The 20,135-nt window shown below is 42.5% G+C and overlaps 1 protein-coding gene across 3 annotated transcripts in view; it reads left to right on the forward strand.

The window, feature by feature from the left end:
• Positions 1 to 20,135, forward strand: part of ATP11C (ATPase phospholipid transporting 11C) — a 188,745-nt gene that overhangs the window by 138,546 nt on the left and 30,064 nt on the right. For all 3 annotated transcript variants that reach the window (XM_045288343.1, XM_045288344.1, XM_045288342.1), the window contains 9 exons: positions 401 to 552; positions 1,196 to 1,267; positions 3,609 to 3,682; positions 5,681 to 5,784; positions 6,256 to 6,437; positions 8,096 to 8,359; positions 13,318 to 13,492; positions 16,667 to 16,769; positions 17,999 to 18,144. In XM_045288343.1, coding sequence (XP_045144278.1) covers positions 401 to 552; positions 1,196 to 1,267; positions 3,609 to 3,682; positions 5,681 to 5,784; positions 6,256 to 6,437; positions 8,096 to 8,359; positions 13,318 to 13,492; positions 16,667 to 16,769; positions 17,999 to 18,144 — 1,272 coding nt within the window. The remainder of the gene's footprint in view (positions 1 to 400; positions 553 to 1,195; positions 1,268 to 3,608; positions 3,683 to 5,680; positions 5,785 to 6,255; positions 6,438 to 8,095; positions 8,360 to 13,317; positions 13,493 to 16,666; positions 16,770 to 17,998; positions 18,145 to 20,135) is intronic.

Consider the following 20,135-nt stretch of genomic DNA (forward strand, 5'->3'; position numbering starts at 1 on the left):
CTATGTGTTTCTGAGCTTTGTGCTTCATTGTTTAAACTATTTGCTCTTCCAAGACTGATCTGAATCATAAAAATCCCAGCGGTGGCTAAGCAGTAAATGAAACAGTCTCCCAACACCTGAGCTTCTGCTGGATTGCAAATGAGTTCTTGAGTGAACTCATTCAGGCCTCAAAGAAGTTAGTGCTTTGGTGTCCAGTGGCACTGCAGTGCCCTGACTGTGTTCATGCGGCCCCCAGGGTATGCTCACTGAGAGGCAGCCACTCGTTAGGAAGTTAGAACCCTCTGTGACTTGGTTTGCCAGAGGTTATAACATTTTCTCATATTAAAATCTTTCTCTTCACTGAGCAATTATTGAATGCATCAAGGAAACTACGATGTTCTCTCTCGTTTCCATTCTACAGAACCGAGAAGAACTCTTTCTGCGTGCTTTATGTTTATGTCACACTGTGGAAATCAAAGCCAATGATGCTGTTGACGGAGCTGCAGCTTCCGCTGAATTAACCTACATCTCCTCTTCACCAGATGAAATAGCTTTGGTGAAAGGAGCTAAAAAGTAAGCGTGTACGCTCACTTCCCCCAAGCAAATCACAGGAATAACAGAAATGACTTTGTAGTTTTCTGAGTATGTGTCAATATTTTTATCTTCAGACTCTCTAATCCTTAATACCATGCCAAAAATATTTTTGTGAAATTGGGAAAATTCCCAGCACAATGAAGACTACAAAGAAACTATGAATGCACAACTAGAATGTACATTACTATTCATACAGGCCTGCCAGAAAGTCCGCAGGCTCGTGATATTTTGCAAATTGCGTTAATAGTGGCCACGTTATGTACAACACTTGTACTTTCTGAAGTGTTTCATAATCATTCTAATTTCTCCCAGCAATTTTGACATCATTTGCTAGCAGAAAGTCCGGTTTTGCCCATGAGAGGCCCAAGATGATTAAGTGGCCAAAAGGTTACCCAGCATGCAAGCTGTGGAGTTGGAATAACAAATGGCTTTTCCCTTGATTGCAGCTGGGGTTAGGCATTGGCTTGCTCTGGGATATTAAGTCAGCCAGTCAAGGCAGGTGTCCTTTGTGAGATCATATGAAAGTAAAGGAAAGAGTAAGCAGGTGTCAGTAACCGCAGTCCCCAGGAAAACCAATTGTTCATTAGAGATTAACAGAGGTCTTTCTTTATGTTTTGGATAGGTATGGGTTCACATTTCTAGGCGTTCGGAATGGCCAGATGAGGATCGAGAACCAAAGAAAAGAAATAGAAGAGTAAGTAGCACCATGTTTTAGGTGTTTCTCCTTTCCTTGCCCCACAGTCACCATTGGAAGGACTCAGGAAAGGTGTACCCAAAGGACGCTGGGTACAGCTGTGAATCCAGGACACTGCCCTCAGTTCAGTTTGATGGAAATGTAGCTGGGGGAGGATAAGCCATATTCACAGAATAGCAAAATCAGGAGTGGCGGGGAGTTGAGGTAGAAACCAATTCGGTTCACACTTGGAGCCTTTAGTCTCAATAATCCCTCTCTGTAGGTTTGCATAGACTTTCATTCTGGGATTCAGGTGCCAGTCCAGACTGCAACACATACTGCAAGGAAAATCTGTGGCCATGAGAAGGACTCCTGTTCAGTGCCCAACCAAGCACTCTGGGTTTGCAATCCCAGACCATAGCCGTAGCCTCAGCAGTGCAGTAGGTTAACCATTGGCCTGCTAACGGACAAGTCAGTGGATAGTTGGAATCCACCAGCTGCTCCTGGGCAAAAAGATGAGGCTACCTACCCCTCTAAAGGTTTACAGTCTCTGAAACCAAAAAGAGCAGTCGTAGTCTGTCCTCCAGTGTCACTCCATGTTGGACTCAACTCCGTGGCAGTAGGTGGGGATTAAGCAAAAGCTTTGTCCTGTGTTAGATTCTCAAGTGTGAACTTCAGGGCAAGCACTCAGTTGCCTTTGGGGCCCCGCATTTCATTCTTTGGCTCTGAAGAGCCCAATAAACAAAGCCACTGTGGCTTCATGGCAGATTTTAATTAGGCTCTGTGATTAATTGGAATGTCTTCATCTGAACTTGAAATGTAATTATCTCATCAGATTGCCATTCCATCCCCTATGGTCTCATGAGATCCATCTCTGAAGCTGGTAGTTCCTGGAGAGGACCTGGGGAGTATGTCGCCCCCTTGGGGAGGGACTCTCAAAGGCCCAGAGGAAGGAAAGCTCTGTGATCTGAGGGTTAGGGCCCCAGTTTCAGTCAGAGTCCAGATCCTACCCACTCCACAACAGTGCCCTCATCTGGCCAGCAGCAAACAAGACGTTACAAGTATATGATTTAAATACGCAGGAGCCTGCCTGTTCACAAGCACACCCACCACCAAACCAACACTCTCATCAAGAAAAAAACAATTCCATGTAACAATATATTTTTTATGTCAAATACATGTATCCAAGTTGGTCATTTTTAAGAAAGCATTTCCTTACAGTTGTTCTAATAATTAACTGTCTTGTGTTCCTTTGCCTGATTCATGCTCAGACAGCCACGCACGCCTAAAACTACGCATGGTATTCCTCTTTTTAAACCCTTTAATGGCTTCCTATTGATCCTAGGGTAAAACCTCCAAACCCTGACAAGATTCACAAAGTTCCCAGTTCCCAGTCTCTTCTTCCCTCTCTGGTTTCATCTCTTGATAGTTTCCACCCGTGGACGACCCTGCAGTTTCCCATGGTGTGCAGGCTCTCATGCACTTTTCTGGGTGCCCTTCCATCCACTCAGAATACCCCCTGCCTTTATCATTGAACACCTGCTAAGGGACCCTGGTGACACTGGGGGGTTAAATGTTGGGCTGCTAACCATAAAGTCGGTGGTTCAAACCTACCAACCATTCCTCAGGAGAAAGAAGGGTCTGTTTGCCCCTGTAATGATGGACAGTTACGGAACCCTTCACAGGTTTGCTCTAAGTTGGAATCAACTGGGTGGCAGTGCATTTGGTTGGGTGTGGGGTCCTGCAGCCCAGCTGAGGCACTTCATTTTTCAGGATGCCTTCTTTTGGGTAGCATTCCTCTGGGCACTCTCATAACAACAGACTGCCTAGCAGAGTGTCCCTATCTCATCACTGTATGGTGAGCTTCTTGAGGAATAGGTTAGTACTATTACCTAGTACCTGTCACAGTGCGTGGGACTTAGTCAGCACCCTATACATCGAATCCACTGCCTTTCAGTGGATTCAGACTCATAGTGACCGTATATAGGGTTTCTTAGCCTACAAATCATTATAGGAGCAGACAGCCTCATTTTTCTCCCTCAGGGTGCCTTACAGTTTTGAACTGCCTACCTTGTAGTTGGCAGTGCAAAGCCTAATCCACAGTACCACCAGGGCGTCTCTGGTACTCCATAGAGATTAACAAAATAGTTGGTCACATGAGATTCTTTCTAGACTCCCATGAGGTGTGACTTGGTAAGTCTGCTCCTTGCTTTTGCCCTCCACTTCTAGGGAGTCATTTTCACCATTCCCACAGCCAGCTAGCCAGCCTTTCTCAAAGATGTCTTCATTCAACATCTGTACATAGCTCAAGATGCTTCCCTTATTTTTCATGTGTCCTAATATGTCTTATCGTCTCTCAAAGGTATGAACTTCTTCACACCTTAAACTTTGATTCCATCCGCCGACGGATGAGTGTAATTGTGAAGGCTCAGACAGGTAGGCATTTTGAAAACTTGACATTTTTCCCATTCTGTTTGTAGACTTCGTGTTGATCACTTATTTCATGAAAGAACTTCTCATGCAGTCGTATACAGGGGTAGCTAAAGTCAGGCACAGCACTTGCTTGTTTGTGTATTCCTTTCCTGTCTTGAAGGGTTTAGTTTGCCTACTCACCAATAGGAGAACCCATTTTCATGGGGACGGAAGCACTGCATTCCTTTACCCTGGAGGGTCAAACAAGAACCTGGCCAGATGACTTTCTTCTTCTGACCCAAATCACTGGGGCAGGCTGTTCTAGGAGATCACATGAGTTCTGTTCCAGACTACCGTAATAAAGCAAATGCCACAGCCAGTCTCACTGATTTTTTTAGTCCCAGTGCATGTAATAATGATGTGTGTACTACCTTGTAGTCTATGGAGTGTGCTGTAATTTTGAATGATTGGGAGAATGCCCTAAAGGTGACCCAGAGACATGAAGGGAGCACATGCTGTTGGGAAAAAAATGGCATCAATAGGCTTGCTCAGTGCAGGGTTGCTACACATCATGGATTTGTTTTATACACACACACACATACACACACACAATGCAGTAGAGCAAAGCAGAGTAAAATTAGGTAGGCTTGAAATGTCTACAGGTAGGTGATGGTCTTGGGTTGCTGGCATCAGAGTCCTTAAGTGGAGAGAGGTTCTGCTTATCCCTCTGTCCTTCCAGTTCCCTTACCATTTTCTGTCCTTAAGAACAGCTGAGGTAGATCTGACTTCAGACCAGTCTTCTTGGATAGGACATTAGGGTTTTACTCTGGTACGCTGGGCTATTTGTATGGCAGATATACAAATAGCATAGACGGCCTTTTACCCAGTGCTGTACCACAGGTTCCCCCAAGCGCTTGGCAGGCACTGTGGTGGATGCTTTCTGCTGATGTTCAGCAGTGCCCATGATGAATCATTGCTGCTTCATTTGTAGGCTCCCAAGTTGTGTGTGTGCATGCGTGCGTGTGTTTAGATGCTTTGTTTGTACAAATAGACTTGACTTATTTCTCCACTACCTGGTCCAAATTTTCTTAGAGTGGGATTCTTCTCTGGGAGGATGCAGACAGACGCTTGGGAGAACAAAGCTCACTTTTTGATGTGTTGAAGTGTAACTGTAAAGCCAGGAAATTGATTTTCGTATGTTACTGAGGAATTTGTCTTGTGATTTTTACACACACTTAAGGTGTGTGAGAGAACAGGGGTGTAGCTGCACACCATTCTTGTGTGTGCACACCTGCAAATGAGTTTGACTATACAGGCCCAAGTATCTGGGGAAAGTACTACAAGAAGCTCAACCTCCGAGCCACACCCTGTGAGTGGCTAAGCTTTGTTGGTTGTCTGACTGGGAAGCTGCCCAGCTCTGAAGGATTTCCTGGGTCCATGGGAAGATCTGAAGTGGCAGTCAGGCTGGATTCGACCCAGCTCCTCCCTCCTTTCCAGTAGAAACCCTTCAATCATGGTTTTTAAAGCAAATTTTTATAATGTATTAAAATTATTTCAACTTGAGCTTGGTCCATGAAGTATATAGAAGCCATATGTTCACTCAGGACCAATGTTGCCTCAACTGAAAAAAAAAAACCAGATAAAAACATACGTATCAGGACACATACCCACTTGACAATTTTTCTGTATGTGTACCGTTCCCTGACCTGCATTAGCTGAATTTTTAAGGACTGCAAGTGCAACCTTGACCCAAGCCCAGTCCACTGCAATTCACTGGGAAGAAGTGCATTTTAAGACAGATGCGTCCTGTAAATGCTAGGATATTAGTCTATTAGTATTAAGAGGTAGTGAGTGTTCCTGTCTCCAGACAGACTGAAGGTCAAGATGTCTCAGTCCATTTGCCAGACATACTCGGGCTGCACATCAGCTGGATGAGAGAGGGCACCTTAATAGCTATCCTTTATTAAAAGTCCAATCACAGCCTGAACATTCTAAGCCGGGCATCTTGGTGCTTTATTCTAGGAGACATCCTCCTCTTTTGTAAAGGAGCAGACTCAGCTGTTTTCCCCAGAGTACAAAATCATGAAATTGAGATGACTAAAGTGCATGTGGAGCGGAACGCAATGGTGAGCCTACCTCCCCCATGGCTCCCAGGAGTAATGGGAGAAACTCTGGATCTGGCCACACTTATGGGATTGCTGTGTAAATGAAACTTTAAATGAATGTCTGCTCATTGGTATAGTCTGCTCTTTGTATTTGAGAGATTCAGAAGCGCTAATTTTCATATTTTAATTGAAAATATTATCCTGGAGCAAGTTTCTGTTTAGAATTTGCAGCCCTGAACACTTTTCAAGAATCTTTGTTTTCTGTTGCTTCTGTTTGTTTGACACCCTCGAGCTAAATTTTTTTAATGACACAAATGGATTGTTATTTTATTTCATTGGGATCTAGTTGTTTTTCTTTTTCCTTTTTTTTAAACTGAGTTGTCAATTTTTCTCTTTTATATATGTATGTGGGTAAAATAGGAGTGTTTAAAAGAAGTGTGTTTTGTTCAGCTAGTTGCATAACTACCAATCTGCCTGCTCCTTTCCTTCTAGGATGGCTACCGGACCCTTTGTGTAGCCTTTAAAGAAATTGCTCCAGATGATTATGAAAGAATGAACAGACAGCTCATAGAGGCAAAAATGTCCTTACAAGACAGAGAAGAAAAGATGGAAAAGGTTTTTGATGACATTGAGACGAACATGAATTTAATTGGAGCCACTGCAGTGGAAGACAAGTAACTAAAAACTTGACACTCTTGTTGCTTTAATGATCAGTGATTTAGGGTGGGCTCTTACACAGACTAATCCATTAGTCTCATGTTTTGAAATCTTTCATTGAACTCTGTTGTCTAATTTGTACTAAACTAGCCTTCCTGTGTAAACAGAGAGCTTTGTGCAAGAGGCAGCATTCAAGGTAAGACGTGGAAAAGTAGGCCAGGTTTGCACAGAGATGAGCAGGAAGGAAGTTTCAAGGAAGAGAACAGCATGAGAGCTCAATTCTAAGCTGGTTGCATGTCCTCACAACCTTTGAAAGGCTTTCTTGGCCCTGCAGGATGGGTTCAGGGTTGCTGAGAGATCAGAGAGCTCCAGCAGCGAGCTGCCTGAAAGAGTGTTTAGAGTCTTAATATTTTAGCAGTTTCATAAAAATTATAAATGCAAATTTTAAGCGTTAATCAAACAAGAAGTTACAAACATATAATTAATCACATTAGAAGATGGAATTCATTTCATTTCATCTCATCGTTGTTACTCTCTGGCTAAAAGGAACCCAAAGAAAGAATCATTGTTTTTCTATCTTACCTTTCAGAATTAGGACCCTGAGTGGTGACACATTAGGCTGCTGGCAGCATGGTCAGCAGTTTAAAACCGCCAGCTGCTCCGTGGAAGAAAGGCGGGGCTTTCTACTCTCATAAACCCACAGAGGCAGCTTGATCCCATCCTATAGGGTCTCTATGAGTTAGGATTTTTGCTTTTCAGAATTGTGCTTTTGTGCTTAATCAGGATAGCTGATTTTTGTGTTCTGAAAGCTCTGGGACAGAAATTCACTAATTTCCCTTAGCATTTGATTGATAATGTAGGCCTTATCTGTTTTGATCCATGTTATTTCCTAAGTGATAGTGATTGAGAATGTTTAATGACTTGCTGAACATTTTAGCTTTGAGGTATGAATCTTAATTCTACCATAGAATACCAGTTACTGTAAGAGATATTGCAAGAAACAGTAGGTGGTCTTGGATAGAATCGGAGAAAAATATATAGACCAAAACTCAGGTTGCTAAAGAAGAGCAGACTTGCTAGACTGATAAAATCTAGGAACCCCCATCCCTAACACTGTCACCGTGGGGATACTTTGTAAGCTTGGAATCAAAACCATTCCCGGTGGTCACCTCTCATTCAAAAGCTAAAAGGCCCCATAAATCAATAGTATCTTCAAGTACCCTGCCTCCAGTACACAGTCATCTAAATGAGACCTAAAGTTCACCATTTCCCCAAGACTAAATGTGAGAAGGTAAGGCAGGACAAGGATGCTAGATTAAAGTAAACACAACAACCAGAGTGGAAATATGGACACATTGTGATGAAAAGTATAACCAGTGTCATTAATACATATTAAAATTGTTACATAAAAACCTAATTACCTATGGACATTTTCTCCAGACACCCAATAAAATATGTTTTAAAAGAAGTAGAAAAACCTTATTCCATGATCAGAAACTGACTAGAACTGATGGGGGTAAGCGGGAAGAAGAGACACGTCACCGAACACCAACTATCATAAGGTGCCAGGGCTGTAGACTGGCTGTGAATATAAAAACATTCTTTTTAGCAAGGCTTCTTGCAGCATTCCTGTCACGGGGTTGAGAGGATAACCAGGCTTCCTTTGTGGTTGCAGGCTACAAGATCAAGCAGCTGAGACCATTGAAGCTCTGCATGCAGCAGGTCTAAAAGTCTGGGTGCTTACGGGGGACAAGATGGAAACAGCCAAATCTACATGCTATGCCTGCCGGCTTTTCCAAACCAGCACTGAGCTTCTGGAACTGACCACAAAAACCATCGAAGACAGTGAAAGGAAAGAAGACCGACTACATGAATTGCTGATAGAGTATCGGAAGAAATTGCTGCACGAATTTCCTAAAAGTACCCGAAGCCTTACAAAGTAAGAGCGCATCAATTTATTATATTTGGACATGGGGACAGACTTAAACTACACGGAAGGTTTCATTTTCTGTCATTATCTTTCTGCAATTTCTCAATGTATAGCTATTTTATCTTTAAAAGTTGCTCCCTTTCCTGAGGACTTGGTTGATGGTTCAATGGAGATTGATCGGCATTTCCCTTCTCTCCTTGCAAGAAAGAGAACCCTGAATTTCTTGTGTTTAGAAAAGTAGCTGAATTTCCAAATGCTTAAAACCAAACCATCAAGTCGATTCCAACTCATCATGACGTTTTGCACTACAGATTAGTAAGTAAGCACACGGGAGTTTTTTTGCTACAGTATTTACTCGGTAACCCAACAGTGAGAGGGGATCAAATACAAAGGAGCTTCAAAAGGCTTGTGAGAAAATTCCATTGTCTTTCCTTTCCATTTTTCCATGAGCTTTTTTAACCCTCACCGCCAGCACACTGTTTAACCTGCCCACTTTGCTGGGTGAGGACTCCGGGTTTCAAAGCGAGCCAGCCATGTAGTGTAGGCTCTGAGGTCATTTGTCTCTACTTCTCACTGACCAAGGTTCAGCCTTGTCCAAACCAACTTCCTGTCTGTAAGGAATTTGGATTGCTCCGTGGAGTGCCACAGGATGTGCCAAGAAGGACCCTGGACCATCCCCCTTCAACTTTGTGAGCCCCTTCTGTCTATTCTAGGCCCAGTGTTAGGTACAGTATGTAATTATTCCCATGTCATCCTCATAGCAGCCCCATGAGATACGCGGATGGTCTCCATTGTGCAGGTAGGAAACTGAGAATCATCAAAGTGAAATGACTTACTCGAGATCACTTAGCTAGTAAGGTTGGGAGACAAGTCTATTCACGACTAGGGCCATACTTGTAATGATGATGTGTAAACAAGCTTTCTTTAAATTGAATTCCCCAGATTTCATTTTGCAGATTGTGGCAATGATTGTATGACATTGTGGTGATTAACGCTCGTGACTGTAGGCTTCTTATGCTGTATATTTAATATTGCGTATTTTTTAAATCATTTTACTAGGGGCTCATACAACTCTTACCACATTCCATACATACATCAATTATGTAAAACGCATTTGTACATTCATTGCCCTCATCATTATCAAAACATTTCCTCTCCACTTAAGCCCCTGTCATTAGGTCCTCATTTTCCCCTCTCTCCCCGCTCCATCCTCCCTCATGACCCCTTGATAGTTTATAAATGGGTATTTTGTCATATCTTGCCCTGTCCGTCGTCTCCCTTCACCCACTTTTCGGTTGTCCATCCCCCAGGGAGGAGGTCACATATAGTTCCTTGTAATCGCTTCCCTCTTCCCAGCCCACTCTCCCTCTACCCTCCCAGTATCGCCACTCACTCCACTAGTCCTGTAGGGATCATCCGCCCTGGATTCCCTGTATTTCCAGTTCCTATCTGTACCAGTGTACATCCTCTGGTCTAGCCAGACTTGCAAGGTAGAATTCGTGTCATGATAGTGGGAGTGGGGAGGAAACATTTAGGAACTAGAGGAAAGTTGTATTTTTCATCTTTGCTACATCGTACCCTGACTGGCTCGTCTCCTCCCCAAGACCCCTCTGCAAGGAGATCTCCAGTGGCCTACTAATGGGCTTTGGGTCTGCACTCCGCACTCCCCCCATCATTCACTATGGTAAGATTTTTTGTTCTGATGATGCCTTATACCTGATCCCTTCGACACTGCGTGATTGCATAGGCTGGTGTGCTTCTTCCATGTGGGCTTTGTTGCTTCAGAGCTTGATGGCTGCTTGATTACCTTCAAGCCTTTAAGACCCCAGATGCTATACTTTTTGATAGCCGGGCACCATCAGCTTTCTTCGCTACATTTGCTTATTCACCCGCTTTGTCTTCAGTGGTTGTGTCGGGAAGGTGAGCATCAAAGAACGGCAATTTAATAGAAGAAAGTATTCTTGCATTGAGAGAGTACTTGAGTGGAGGCCCAATGTCCTTCTGCTACCTTAGTACTAAACCTATAAATATAGGCACATAGATCTATTTCCCCATCCTCATATAAACATATTGCGTATTTTATCACATTGGAGTAAAACCTTGCATGTCCAATTCTAAAGCGGCCATTGTTCTTCCGGTTCCTAGGTAGCAATGAGAGTAAACAGGTTTTCCACAAATATTGACGACAAAGATTTTTGTTCCTTTCTTCAGATGGTTTATTGGGGGCTCATACAGCTCTGATCACAATCCATACATACATCCATTGTGTCAAGCACATTTGTACATTTGTTGCTATCATCATTCTCAAAACATTTTCTTTCTACTTGAGCCCTTGGTATCAGCTCCTCATTTTCTCCCTCCCTCCCTCCTTGATCCCCCTCCCTCAGGAACACTTGATAATTTAGAAATCATTATTTTTTCATGTCTTACACTGTCCGATGTCACTCTTCACCCACTTTTCTGTTGTCCATCCCCCAGGAAGTAGGCTGTATGTAGATCCTTGTAATCGGTTCCCCCTTTCTACCCCACCTTCCCTCCACCCTCTGGTATCGCCACACTATCACCACTGGTCCTGAGGGGTTCATCTGTCCTGGTTTCCCTGTGTCTATAACTCTTATCTGTACCAGGATGTACCGGATTTGTAAGGTAGAATTGGGATCATGATGTGTGTGTGTTGGGGGGAGCATTAAAGAACTAGAGGAAAGTTGTATGTGTCATCAGTGCTGTTTTGCTGTTGCCTTCAACAACTTGTGGGCATTTTTGGGGGTAAAATCCAAGTCTTACAAAAACATATGCCCCAATCACATCAGACCATCCCTTCCTTTCCCAGCTACACTGACTTCAAACCCAGAACCATGTTTTCCAACTTCAGCTACTTTGCCTCCTGAAAATCATATCAACCACGCCTCATCCATGTTCCCACATCCTGTGCTCCATTCACATCCAATTCCTAGCACCACAGGCTACAGATCCCTTAAGTCCCTGCACCAAAATGAGAGGCTTTTAAGGAAAGAGCCACCCATACCACAGAATCCGATTGAACAGAAGGCCTCAGTCTGCCATAGTGACCTGATTTCCCATTGCACCACTTTTTCCAGTCCTGTCTTTCAAACCCTATTTCCATTCTCTGTCTTCCCCAAGGCCTTTCCTGACCACCCACTGTCTTCTCCTGTGGGTACTTATTGTCTCAGTCACTGACCATTGGCCATGTATTGTCAGGTTCAGTTGGATGTATTTTCTCATATATATTGCAAAAAAATTTTATTTTCTCCAAAGAAAAATTAGTCAATCATTCTTTGTATTCCTCCATTGGGCTGGTGTTTATACAAATTGCTTGATTGATTTGCCAAGCCATTGTTTTCTCCAGGGGATCTCTGGTGGCATAATGGTTTGCCCCGTTGGGCTGCTAACCACAAAATCAGCAACTGAATCCACCAGCTACTCCTGGGGAGAAAGATGAAGGTTTCTACTCCCATAAACAGTTATAGTTTCAGAAATCCCTGGCCTATAGGGTCTCTATGAGTCAATATTGACTTGATGATAAGTTAGGTTTGGTTTGGGGTTTTTTTTTGGAGGGTGGGGAGCGGGGGAAGACAGGGGCGTTTCTCCACAGAGAGAAAGAGCACACAGGAAGCCGTCTGAATAAGTACAGGCTAGTTCAGTGTTAGCAGTACACTCAAAAGAGTGTGCACCAAAAAACAATGCAGTGTTTTAAGCTTTCACTCCCCCAAAGGTAACCCAGAAACGCCCTTTCCAGTGGACAGTTTGCCAGACATGTTCAGCCTCCTGTCCTATCCCCCGCTTGCATTTGATCAAGATCTGCTGGTGATTCCTTTGCACATCAAAGGTTGAGAAGCTTGAAATGAGACCAGTGACTTGATAACTGTGAGACCCTGCTGTGGGTCCCTGCCCACTGCTGTTGTTCTCAAATGACACCCATGATTTTTTGAGCAAAAATAATTACTCTCGAATTATCTTCTAATTGAAAAAAGAAAAAGTTCATTGATTGAGACTTTTGTCACTTATCTGTTTTCCCTATTTTTCCTGACATCGACTGTCTTTTAAGACAGGCTACACATTAAAACCACGGAAACCCACTGCCATCAAGTTGATTCCAACTCATAGCGAGTCTATAGGACAGAGTAGAATGGCCCTATTGGGTTGCCAAGGCTGACATCTTTATGATGACACACTGCCACATGTTTCTCCCACAAAGGAGCTGGTGGGTTCAAACTGCAGACCCTTTGGTTAGAAGCCAAGCACTGACCTGCTGTACCACCAGTACTCCTTCTAGAATCACCTAAAGAACTTTTATTTCAAACATACCTATGCCCAAACCCTGCCACAGGTACTTAGATGTAACTGGTGTGGGGAGGGACCCTGGACGTGACCAATTTTGTAAAGCTGCCCTGGGGAAAGGTGCCAAAAAGCTCCGTCTGCGGACCACCAAGTTATGTAAAGTGGTTCTTATTTAAGGAGCATATCCCAGTGTTTCAATGAGCACTCTGTCAGGCATCCCACCACATTTGAGAAGCCATGCTCTGTTGGGTTTTGCCACTTGGGCAAAGATTTTGAGCAGAGGGTTTCCTGTTCCTGTTTTTAACCCCAAAGCCATTTTGCCCATTTCCTGTGTTGTTAAAAGGCTTTCCAGATTGATGACTTTGTACATATAAAAGTTTGATCTGTAATTCCTAAAATTGTTTTTGAGTTTCTTGTTCAAAAGCAGGCTCCTCAACCTTCTTTATTTAGAATCCGGTCATCTATACAGGTAGCTTCAGTCGCAAAGCTATGATTAGAAGTCTCAATTCTCAGTTGTGCCATTGTTTGGGGCAGCTGCTGCTTTCCTTGAGAATGGACAGGTCAAGGAACCAGACTGCTTACTCTTCTTCTTGGAGACCCTAAATACAAATGTGTGCTAGATCTAAACAGAGCGTTTGATTTCTTTTCTTTCCTTTCCCTCTTTTTAGAGCATGGACAGAGCACCAGGAATATGGATTAATCATCGATGGTTCCACATTGTCACTCATTTTAAATTCTAGTCAAGACTCTAGTTCAAACAATTACAAATCCATTTTCCTACAAATCTGTATGAAGTGCACTGCGGTACTCTGCTGTCGGATGGCCCCGTTACAGAAAGCCCAGGTAATTGTGGAGATGAATGAATGTTCCTGTCTGGGTACTTCTATAGACATTTCATTCGTCTGAATGTTCATCCTTACTTTTTGTTTTAACGAGCTATTATTAGTGCCTCATCTCATCTTCTCTGCTTTCTGCCTCTTCTCAAATTCATGAGTCTTCTCCAATTTGAATTGAAAGTCTTATTGTCCCCTCACGCTGACTGTAGTTCCTTGCCTTCTGAACTTCACCAATGACTATGTGGTGCCTACTGACCCCATTCCACTGCTCCCTTGCATTGGTTCTTTGCATCTTACACTGCTCGCTTGCTGGGAGGAGAGCAATGGCCTTCTTGTCCCCGCCTTTTGTGCTGCCTCCCATTCTCCTCGTGTCTCCACCCCATCTGACATTACTAATTAGATCTTTCTTACACTCTCGCCCCTTGGTTTCTCTGCTAGTTCATGGCCCTGGCTTGTTCTTCGTCTTTGGCAATCTAGTGTCTTTTAATTTTCTTCTGTTCTCTGTCGTCTCCCTAGATGTCCGTTTTCTCTGGGGCTCAATCTGCCCTCCACTTTTTATCTCAAGGGCTCTCTTTGTCTGGATGTGACCATCCATTTCTCTGACTCCCACTGATGTATTTCTAGCGTGACTTTTTCCTGGCATTTTTTCTCATATTTCTTGCTGCCTGCCAGATAGCTCCATATAGATTCACTACTATCACATGAAATTCTGGGGACCAAGACAGCTCTTACACTTATCTCCTTCAGGGCACTTTGTTTTTCCGTTGTCCTCATTATTGCTGTGACCAGTGCCATTTCTCATTTGTCCCTAGTGTCTCAAAACTACCTTTGACCTTTCTTTTCTCCCTCACTTTATGTGATGGCACCATGTCCTGTCAATCCTGCCTTTTGTCACAGCTCTCATTTTGGTGCTATCTTTTTAGGCCCATCACCACCAGCCTAGTCTTGAGTCCGCCTCACTCTCTGAACAGTTTCTTTTAAGTTAGTCTTCTTGTTGGTCTCATTCCATCAGCCCTTCGCCCTGTAATTGATTGTTCCATTCTTCCAAATTAATCATTTCAAACATTACTTCCACTGCATATTCTTGCTCTGACACCATAGTGGTTTCCTAGTCCCTTAGCATAAAGGCCAAATGACTCTTTCTGGCACTTGGGGACCACCTTGTTGGACTGTTAACATACATCCCCATATTTGACGTCTATTACCAGATGCCATCTGGTTGATTCCAACTCATGGAGACCCACCCCATGTGTGCCGAGTAGAACCGGGACCCTTATCCAGCATGAAACTTCCACCCTGGTTAGTTATTTCCCCTTTGTGTCCCTTCATGATGCCATACTCTAGCCACCTTACATAGCTTTTCTCTCTGAGCTCATCTGGGCCTAAATTGTACTCAACACTTCCCATATACTGTGTTTTCTAACTTTTCCAACTTTTATCGGTTGGCCGTAGCAGGCTTCCTTCTACTTTGATAGTCTTTAGAATATCAGTGACCTATTTTCTCATTTTTATATATACTGTATGTATGCTTTAAATGTGCTTGCTAGGCCTACCGCTTCAGATTCTTCAGCTCCTTCATCTAGATCAGGAAGTGGTGGTGCCTCTGAATTGGACTTCCTCTTTACACACAGCCCACTCCTTCAAAGCTCACTCACTCACGTACATCTGGGGCATTGTCTCTGCCCATTATCTTCTCAGACTTCATAAAATTAGGAGCTCTGCTTTCTTTTCTTTAGCCTTCACCACATGGAGATTCAGTTCCAACAAGAACAGTACGTAATAGAAAGCTCTCTCCTTGGTCAGAGGCTTTTCTCTGTTGGCTCACTTTCTTCCCTTCATTCAGTGTCTGCTGCTCAAATTGCTCCTCCTAGGAAGTGTCTGAACTCCTGACCTCATGCTGCCTCTTGCACCTGGAATATGGAGCCCCTGTGATTCAATCCTCAGTCCATTTTTCTCTCACTGTAAGTTATCACTCACTCATCTGTTGTGCCCATATCGGTGATGTCCAAGTTGCACTCTCCGCTCTGAATCCTTGAGCACTCTAGCCTTTCCATCTCCAGTTGCCTGTCACACTCATCTTCTTAGATTTGTTATCAGCTATTGTCACATCATATTTTCGTGCTTTCTAATACAAGTAGAACCTGACCAAATTGTGTCTAAAGCAAAGATTGAGGCGCCTTAGCCTCTCATAAATTATTTTTATTCGATTTTGGTTCGACATTGGGTTTTATTTATCACAGGGGCAGAGTTTTTACAAGGTGTTGTTTAGGTACTGAATTATTTAGGTTTTTCTGATGTAAGAGAGCTTGGAGAGTTGACACATCATTCAATCATTATCTGAAATATAAGGTGGGAGAGTGACTGCATACCCAGTACACTTTCCACAAGTTCTTCTGCCAAGAGAAGGTTTGAGTGAGAGACCTTCAAATCAGAAGTGTTTGAACACTGGAGGTGACTATTTTATTCGGTACCTGCCATACCCACAGTACTGAACCTGATTGTACCATTGACACTTCCTGAGGAGACACTCGGGAGAGTAGTGACAGACTTTATATACACACTTTGGACATCTTTCTGCAAACCTCACCACTTTTATAATGTCCTCCTTTAAAATAAAGCTTCCCATAGGAAAGGCCAAGCCATATTGAGCAGTGGGAAGTTTAATAAAGCTTAGTAGAAAAAAAAAAAAGCTTAGTAGATGGCTTGATGGGAGGAAAAGTGCAACCTTAGCTGAGTTCCAGAGAAAAGGATTAGAGTGTGTCCGGGGTGGGGGTGGGGGGCTATGTCAACAGGGTTCCTTGACTTCCCACTTGTTTTCCAATGGCCCTGGACCTGCCCTCCAAATCACTTTCCGGACCTCCATTGACAAACAGTCAACATCTCGTGTGAAATAGCCTATGAAACAACGACCAAAGAGGGAAACATGTCGAACATTGATCTGTGTCAAAGACCAAGCTTTCGACCATAAGCACCAGTAACAAGTGGTCAATGGTGGTATTTTTTGAATAGTTGTGTTATACTGCATCTGAGAATTCTGAACTGCTATACTTATATGTGCAAACCTTTTGTCTGTTTTACTGGCTTCTATGTAGAAGTATGTGTGCATCCTAACCCCCCAAATGTCATCCAGTCTTGCATTCTACTTGACTTTGTCTATACTTCTCTTTTATTTAATGTTTAGATTGTCAGAATGGTGAAGAATTTAAAAGGCAGTCCAATAACACTGTCGATAGGTGATGGTGCCAATGATGTTAGTATGATCTTGGAATCCCATGTGGGAATAGGTAAGAAATACCTAATGTGATAACAGCTGTATGGTTCCTGTCTTGCTTGCCAGTGGATTGGCCCTGGTAACTCTGGAGAGATTAATTTGGTTGCTCATCCTGAATTTGAGTGTGGGGATGCTGATTGTTAATCACATCAAGGGCCTCCTCATCTGACCATGGAACATGTTTATCCCAAGGCCCCACCCTTGGTGGGAATGTAGTGGTACCAATTGAAAGGCTATCCTCATATTGGCCAAGTAAAGTGATTTTCTGAAACCCATTGGCAGTACAATCAATCATTCCATTCTCACTTGGACAGGATGCATGAAACTGTATTGATTTTCCTATCCTGGCCAGGCCACCTACGTAGGTTGCCGCATTCTATCTTTTGTGATGTTTTAACTGTTGAAGGCTAAGTACTGACAATATTTATGGACAGTTGGGGATGTAGTGCTAATTTATACGTTGCAGCCCAGCCACAGCTTTTCTACCACCTGCTCCATCCCCCTCCTCTCCTCCCTCCATCAGGCTGCTTCAAGATAGCAAAGCTAACACCTTAGCAAGTCTTTATTGGTTTGAGGTGGGGGGCAGAGGGGAATATGGAATTCGAATCTTGAGAATCACTGTACTCCACTTTGGATTCCCAGATTCTTTCCATTTGAAAGTTGCCCATTGTGCTGTGAAACTTTTGTAAGTTGTACTCATCAGTCATCCATCCAGTAGGGGAATGGCCTAAACCTGTCAGAGCTCATGGGATACTTTGGCTACTTCTGAGTTTTTCATTCAATAAAAACCTTTTGCCATCTTTCCACTATAACTCTTCAGTTTTAAGCTTCCCCAACAGAAATCCTTGGTCTTTGAGCTGTCTTACTAGAGAATTTAGGTCTCTGTGCCCTGCATAATTAAGTACTTCCTAAGCAGCTTTAAAAATGCTATTCAGGTTCAGTTTTTTTCCTCCCAATAATTTTTGCCCAGTAATGATTAAACTAGTGGCTCTAGTCCCTTTTTTCATATTAATGTTGCAAATACGTCGTGACAAATTATATTTTGTTTACATTTTAGTTCATATTTTACTGGGAAGTTTCAGTGTTGCTTTCTAGAAAGCACATTTTAGTTTGGGGTGGGAGGAAGGTAAAGTATAAAATTGAACTTTAATAGTCAATCAAGTTTGACATATTAAAATTTTAAAAATCTAAGGCTGGTTTACTCTATAAAATACTCACCCTCTAGAGATGTTCTCTTTTTAGGTATTAAAGGCAAGGAAGGTCGCCAAGCATCCAGGAATAGTGATTATTCTGTTCCCAAGTTTAAGCATTTGAAGAAACTTCTGTTGGCTCATGGACATCTATATTATGTGAGAATAGCACACCTAGTACAGTATTTCTTCTATAAGGTAAGTGGTAGATTTTGAATAATTTGTTTATAATTTAATCCAACATTAGGTCATTGCAATATTTTGTTAATAGTTTTCTTGTGGTATTACTGCAATTGGCAGCAACAAGCTCAAGTGATCTGAAAGTGAATCAGGAAACAGAAATGCGCCTATTGATGCAAAAGCTTTGAGATGAAGTTTTAAAATAAACATTGAAGTATAATTTACCAAAATGTGCCTGGTTGAAATGTATCATTCCATGCAACCACCATCCCCCACCCCACCACCAAAAAACAAACCTTTTCACCACCACAGAAAGTTCTCACGTAACCCCATTCCCTGACCCAAGCAACCACCCATCTAGTTTATATTACTGCATAACATATAGAATAGATAACATGCATGATAGATAGATTTCATTTTTCTTGTTTCAGAGCTTTCTATGTATTCAGTTACACATAGCCTTTGATTCAGGGCCCATTTCAGTTCACGCAGTTAGTTACTTCATTGCTGAGCAGCTACACAACAAAGAATACACTAATTTGACAGTTTTCTACATGTACAATTCACTGATACTGATTGCATTCTTGAGGTTGTGAAACCATTTTACCCTCTGCTTCTTCCTCCATTAACATAAAGCCCCTTCCCCCTACAATTTCTATCTAATCTTTTGAGTTGATTTTGTCCATCTGATCTCACTTAAAAGAAAAAAAAAGGACTCACTGCCAAGTGAACTCATAAAGAGTGACCCTTTAGAACTGCACTACTGTATAGTGTTCCCGAGATTGTAGATCTGCGGAAGTGATGACCTCATCTTTCTCCCAGAGTGGCTAGTGTGTCTGAACCACCAAGGTTTCAGTTAGTAGTCCAGCCGCTGTGCCTCCTGGGCTCCTGAGCCCATATAGATAGATCTTCAAATAGCATATTGCTCAAGGTAGATATCCTGTACTAGTTACGATAAACTACTGTTTAGTATTCAGAAGACTTAGGGGATCTTTTTGGTTGAATACTTAAAGGTTCTCTTGGAACAGTAGTATCAGTGGTTCAGCCAGCCTTTATGGCTCTACAAAGTCTGTAGTTCATGAAATTTGTAAATTCTGTTCTGTACTCACCCTCTTTTTATCAGGATTCTTCTATGGAGTCTTTGATCAAAATATTCAATATTTGGAACCAACCACCATCCAAGTCTTGTGGTCTCATAGCAAAGGGAGGCAGTTATTATTGGAAATAATCAACAATACATTCCATCTCCTCCTCCTCTTCCTGACTCTCCTTTTTCCTTTTCTGCTGTAGGCACACACAGACCGATTGTTGTGTTTTGGTTGGTTAGCATATATTTGATCGTCATCCATGTTGTATCATATATTTTGTTTCTGAATCGTATTCCAAACTAATGTATTTGGTGTGAAAGTTAGGGAAATGAAGCAGCAGGAAGCCAAATTACTTCTCTACCTCCCCACCCTGCCCTACAGGTCTTCAGTATATAATTTGAAATTCATGGATATAATTTAAGCCACTTATTTTATGCATACTGAGCCTAGCATACATGAAGTTAATGTAATTGGTCTAAAGGAGGTAAATTACGCTACACTAATATAGGCCAGAACTTGATCTGTGTTTTGTTCAATGGGGTTTTGAAACAAATTTTGACTTTCTAAAAAAAACTTACAAAAATCATAAGAGAATTCTCATTTACCCACCATCATGTTGCTGTCTCATTAATAATGGTAATGTTAACTTTGGTAAGGGGATGTCCAGTGGCCTACAAATGGGCTTTAGGTCTCCACTCTGCGCTCCCCCTTTCATTCACAGTGATATGATTTTTTGTTCTTTGATGCCTGATAATTGATCCCTTTAGCACCTCGTGATCACGCAGACTGGTGTGTTTCTTCCATGTGGCCTTCTGAGCTAGATGGCCGCTTGTTTACCTTCAAGCCTTTAAGATGCTAGACGCTATATCTTTTGATAGCCGGGCACCATCAGCTTTCTTCACCACATTTGCTTATTCACCC

Source organism: Echinops telfairi, unplaced genomic scaffold (assembly GCF_000313985.2).
Source record: "Echinops telfairi isolate 266 unplaced genomic scaffold, ASM31398v2 ScPeMD7_20;HRSCAF=75, whole genome shotgun sequence".
NCBI lineage: Eukaryota > Metazoa > Chordata > Mammalia > Afrosoricida > Tenrecidae > Echinops > Echinops telfairi.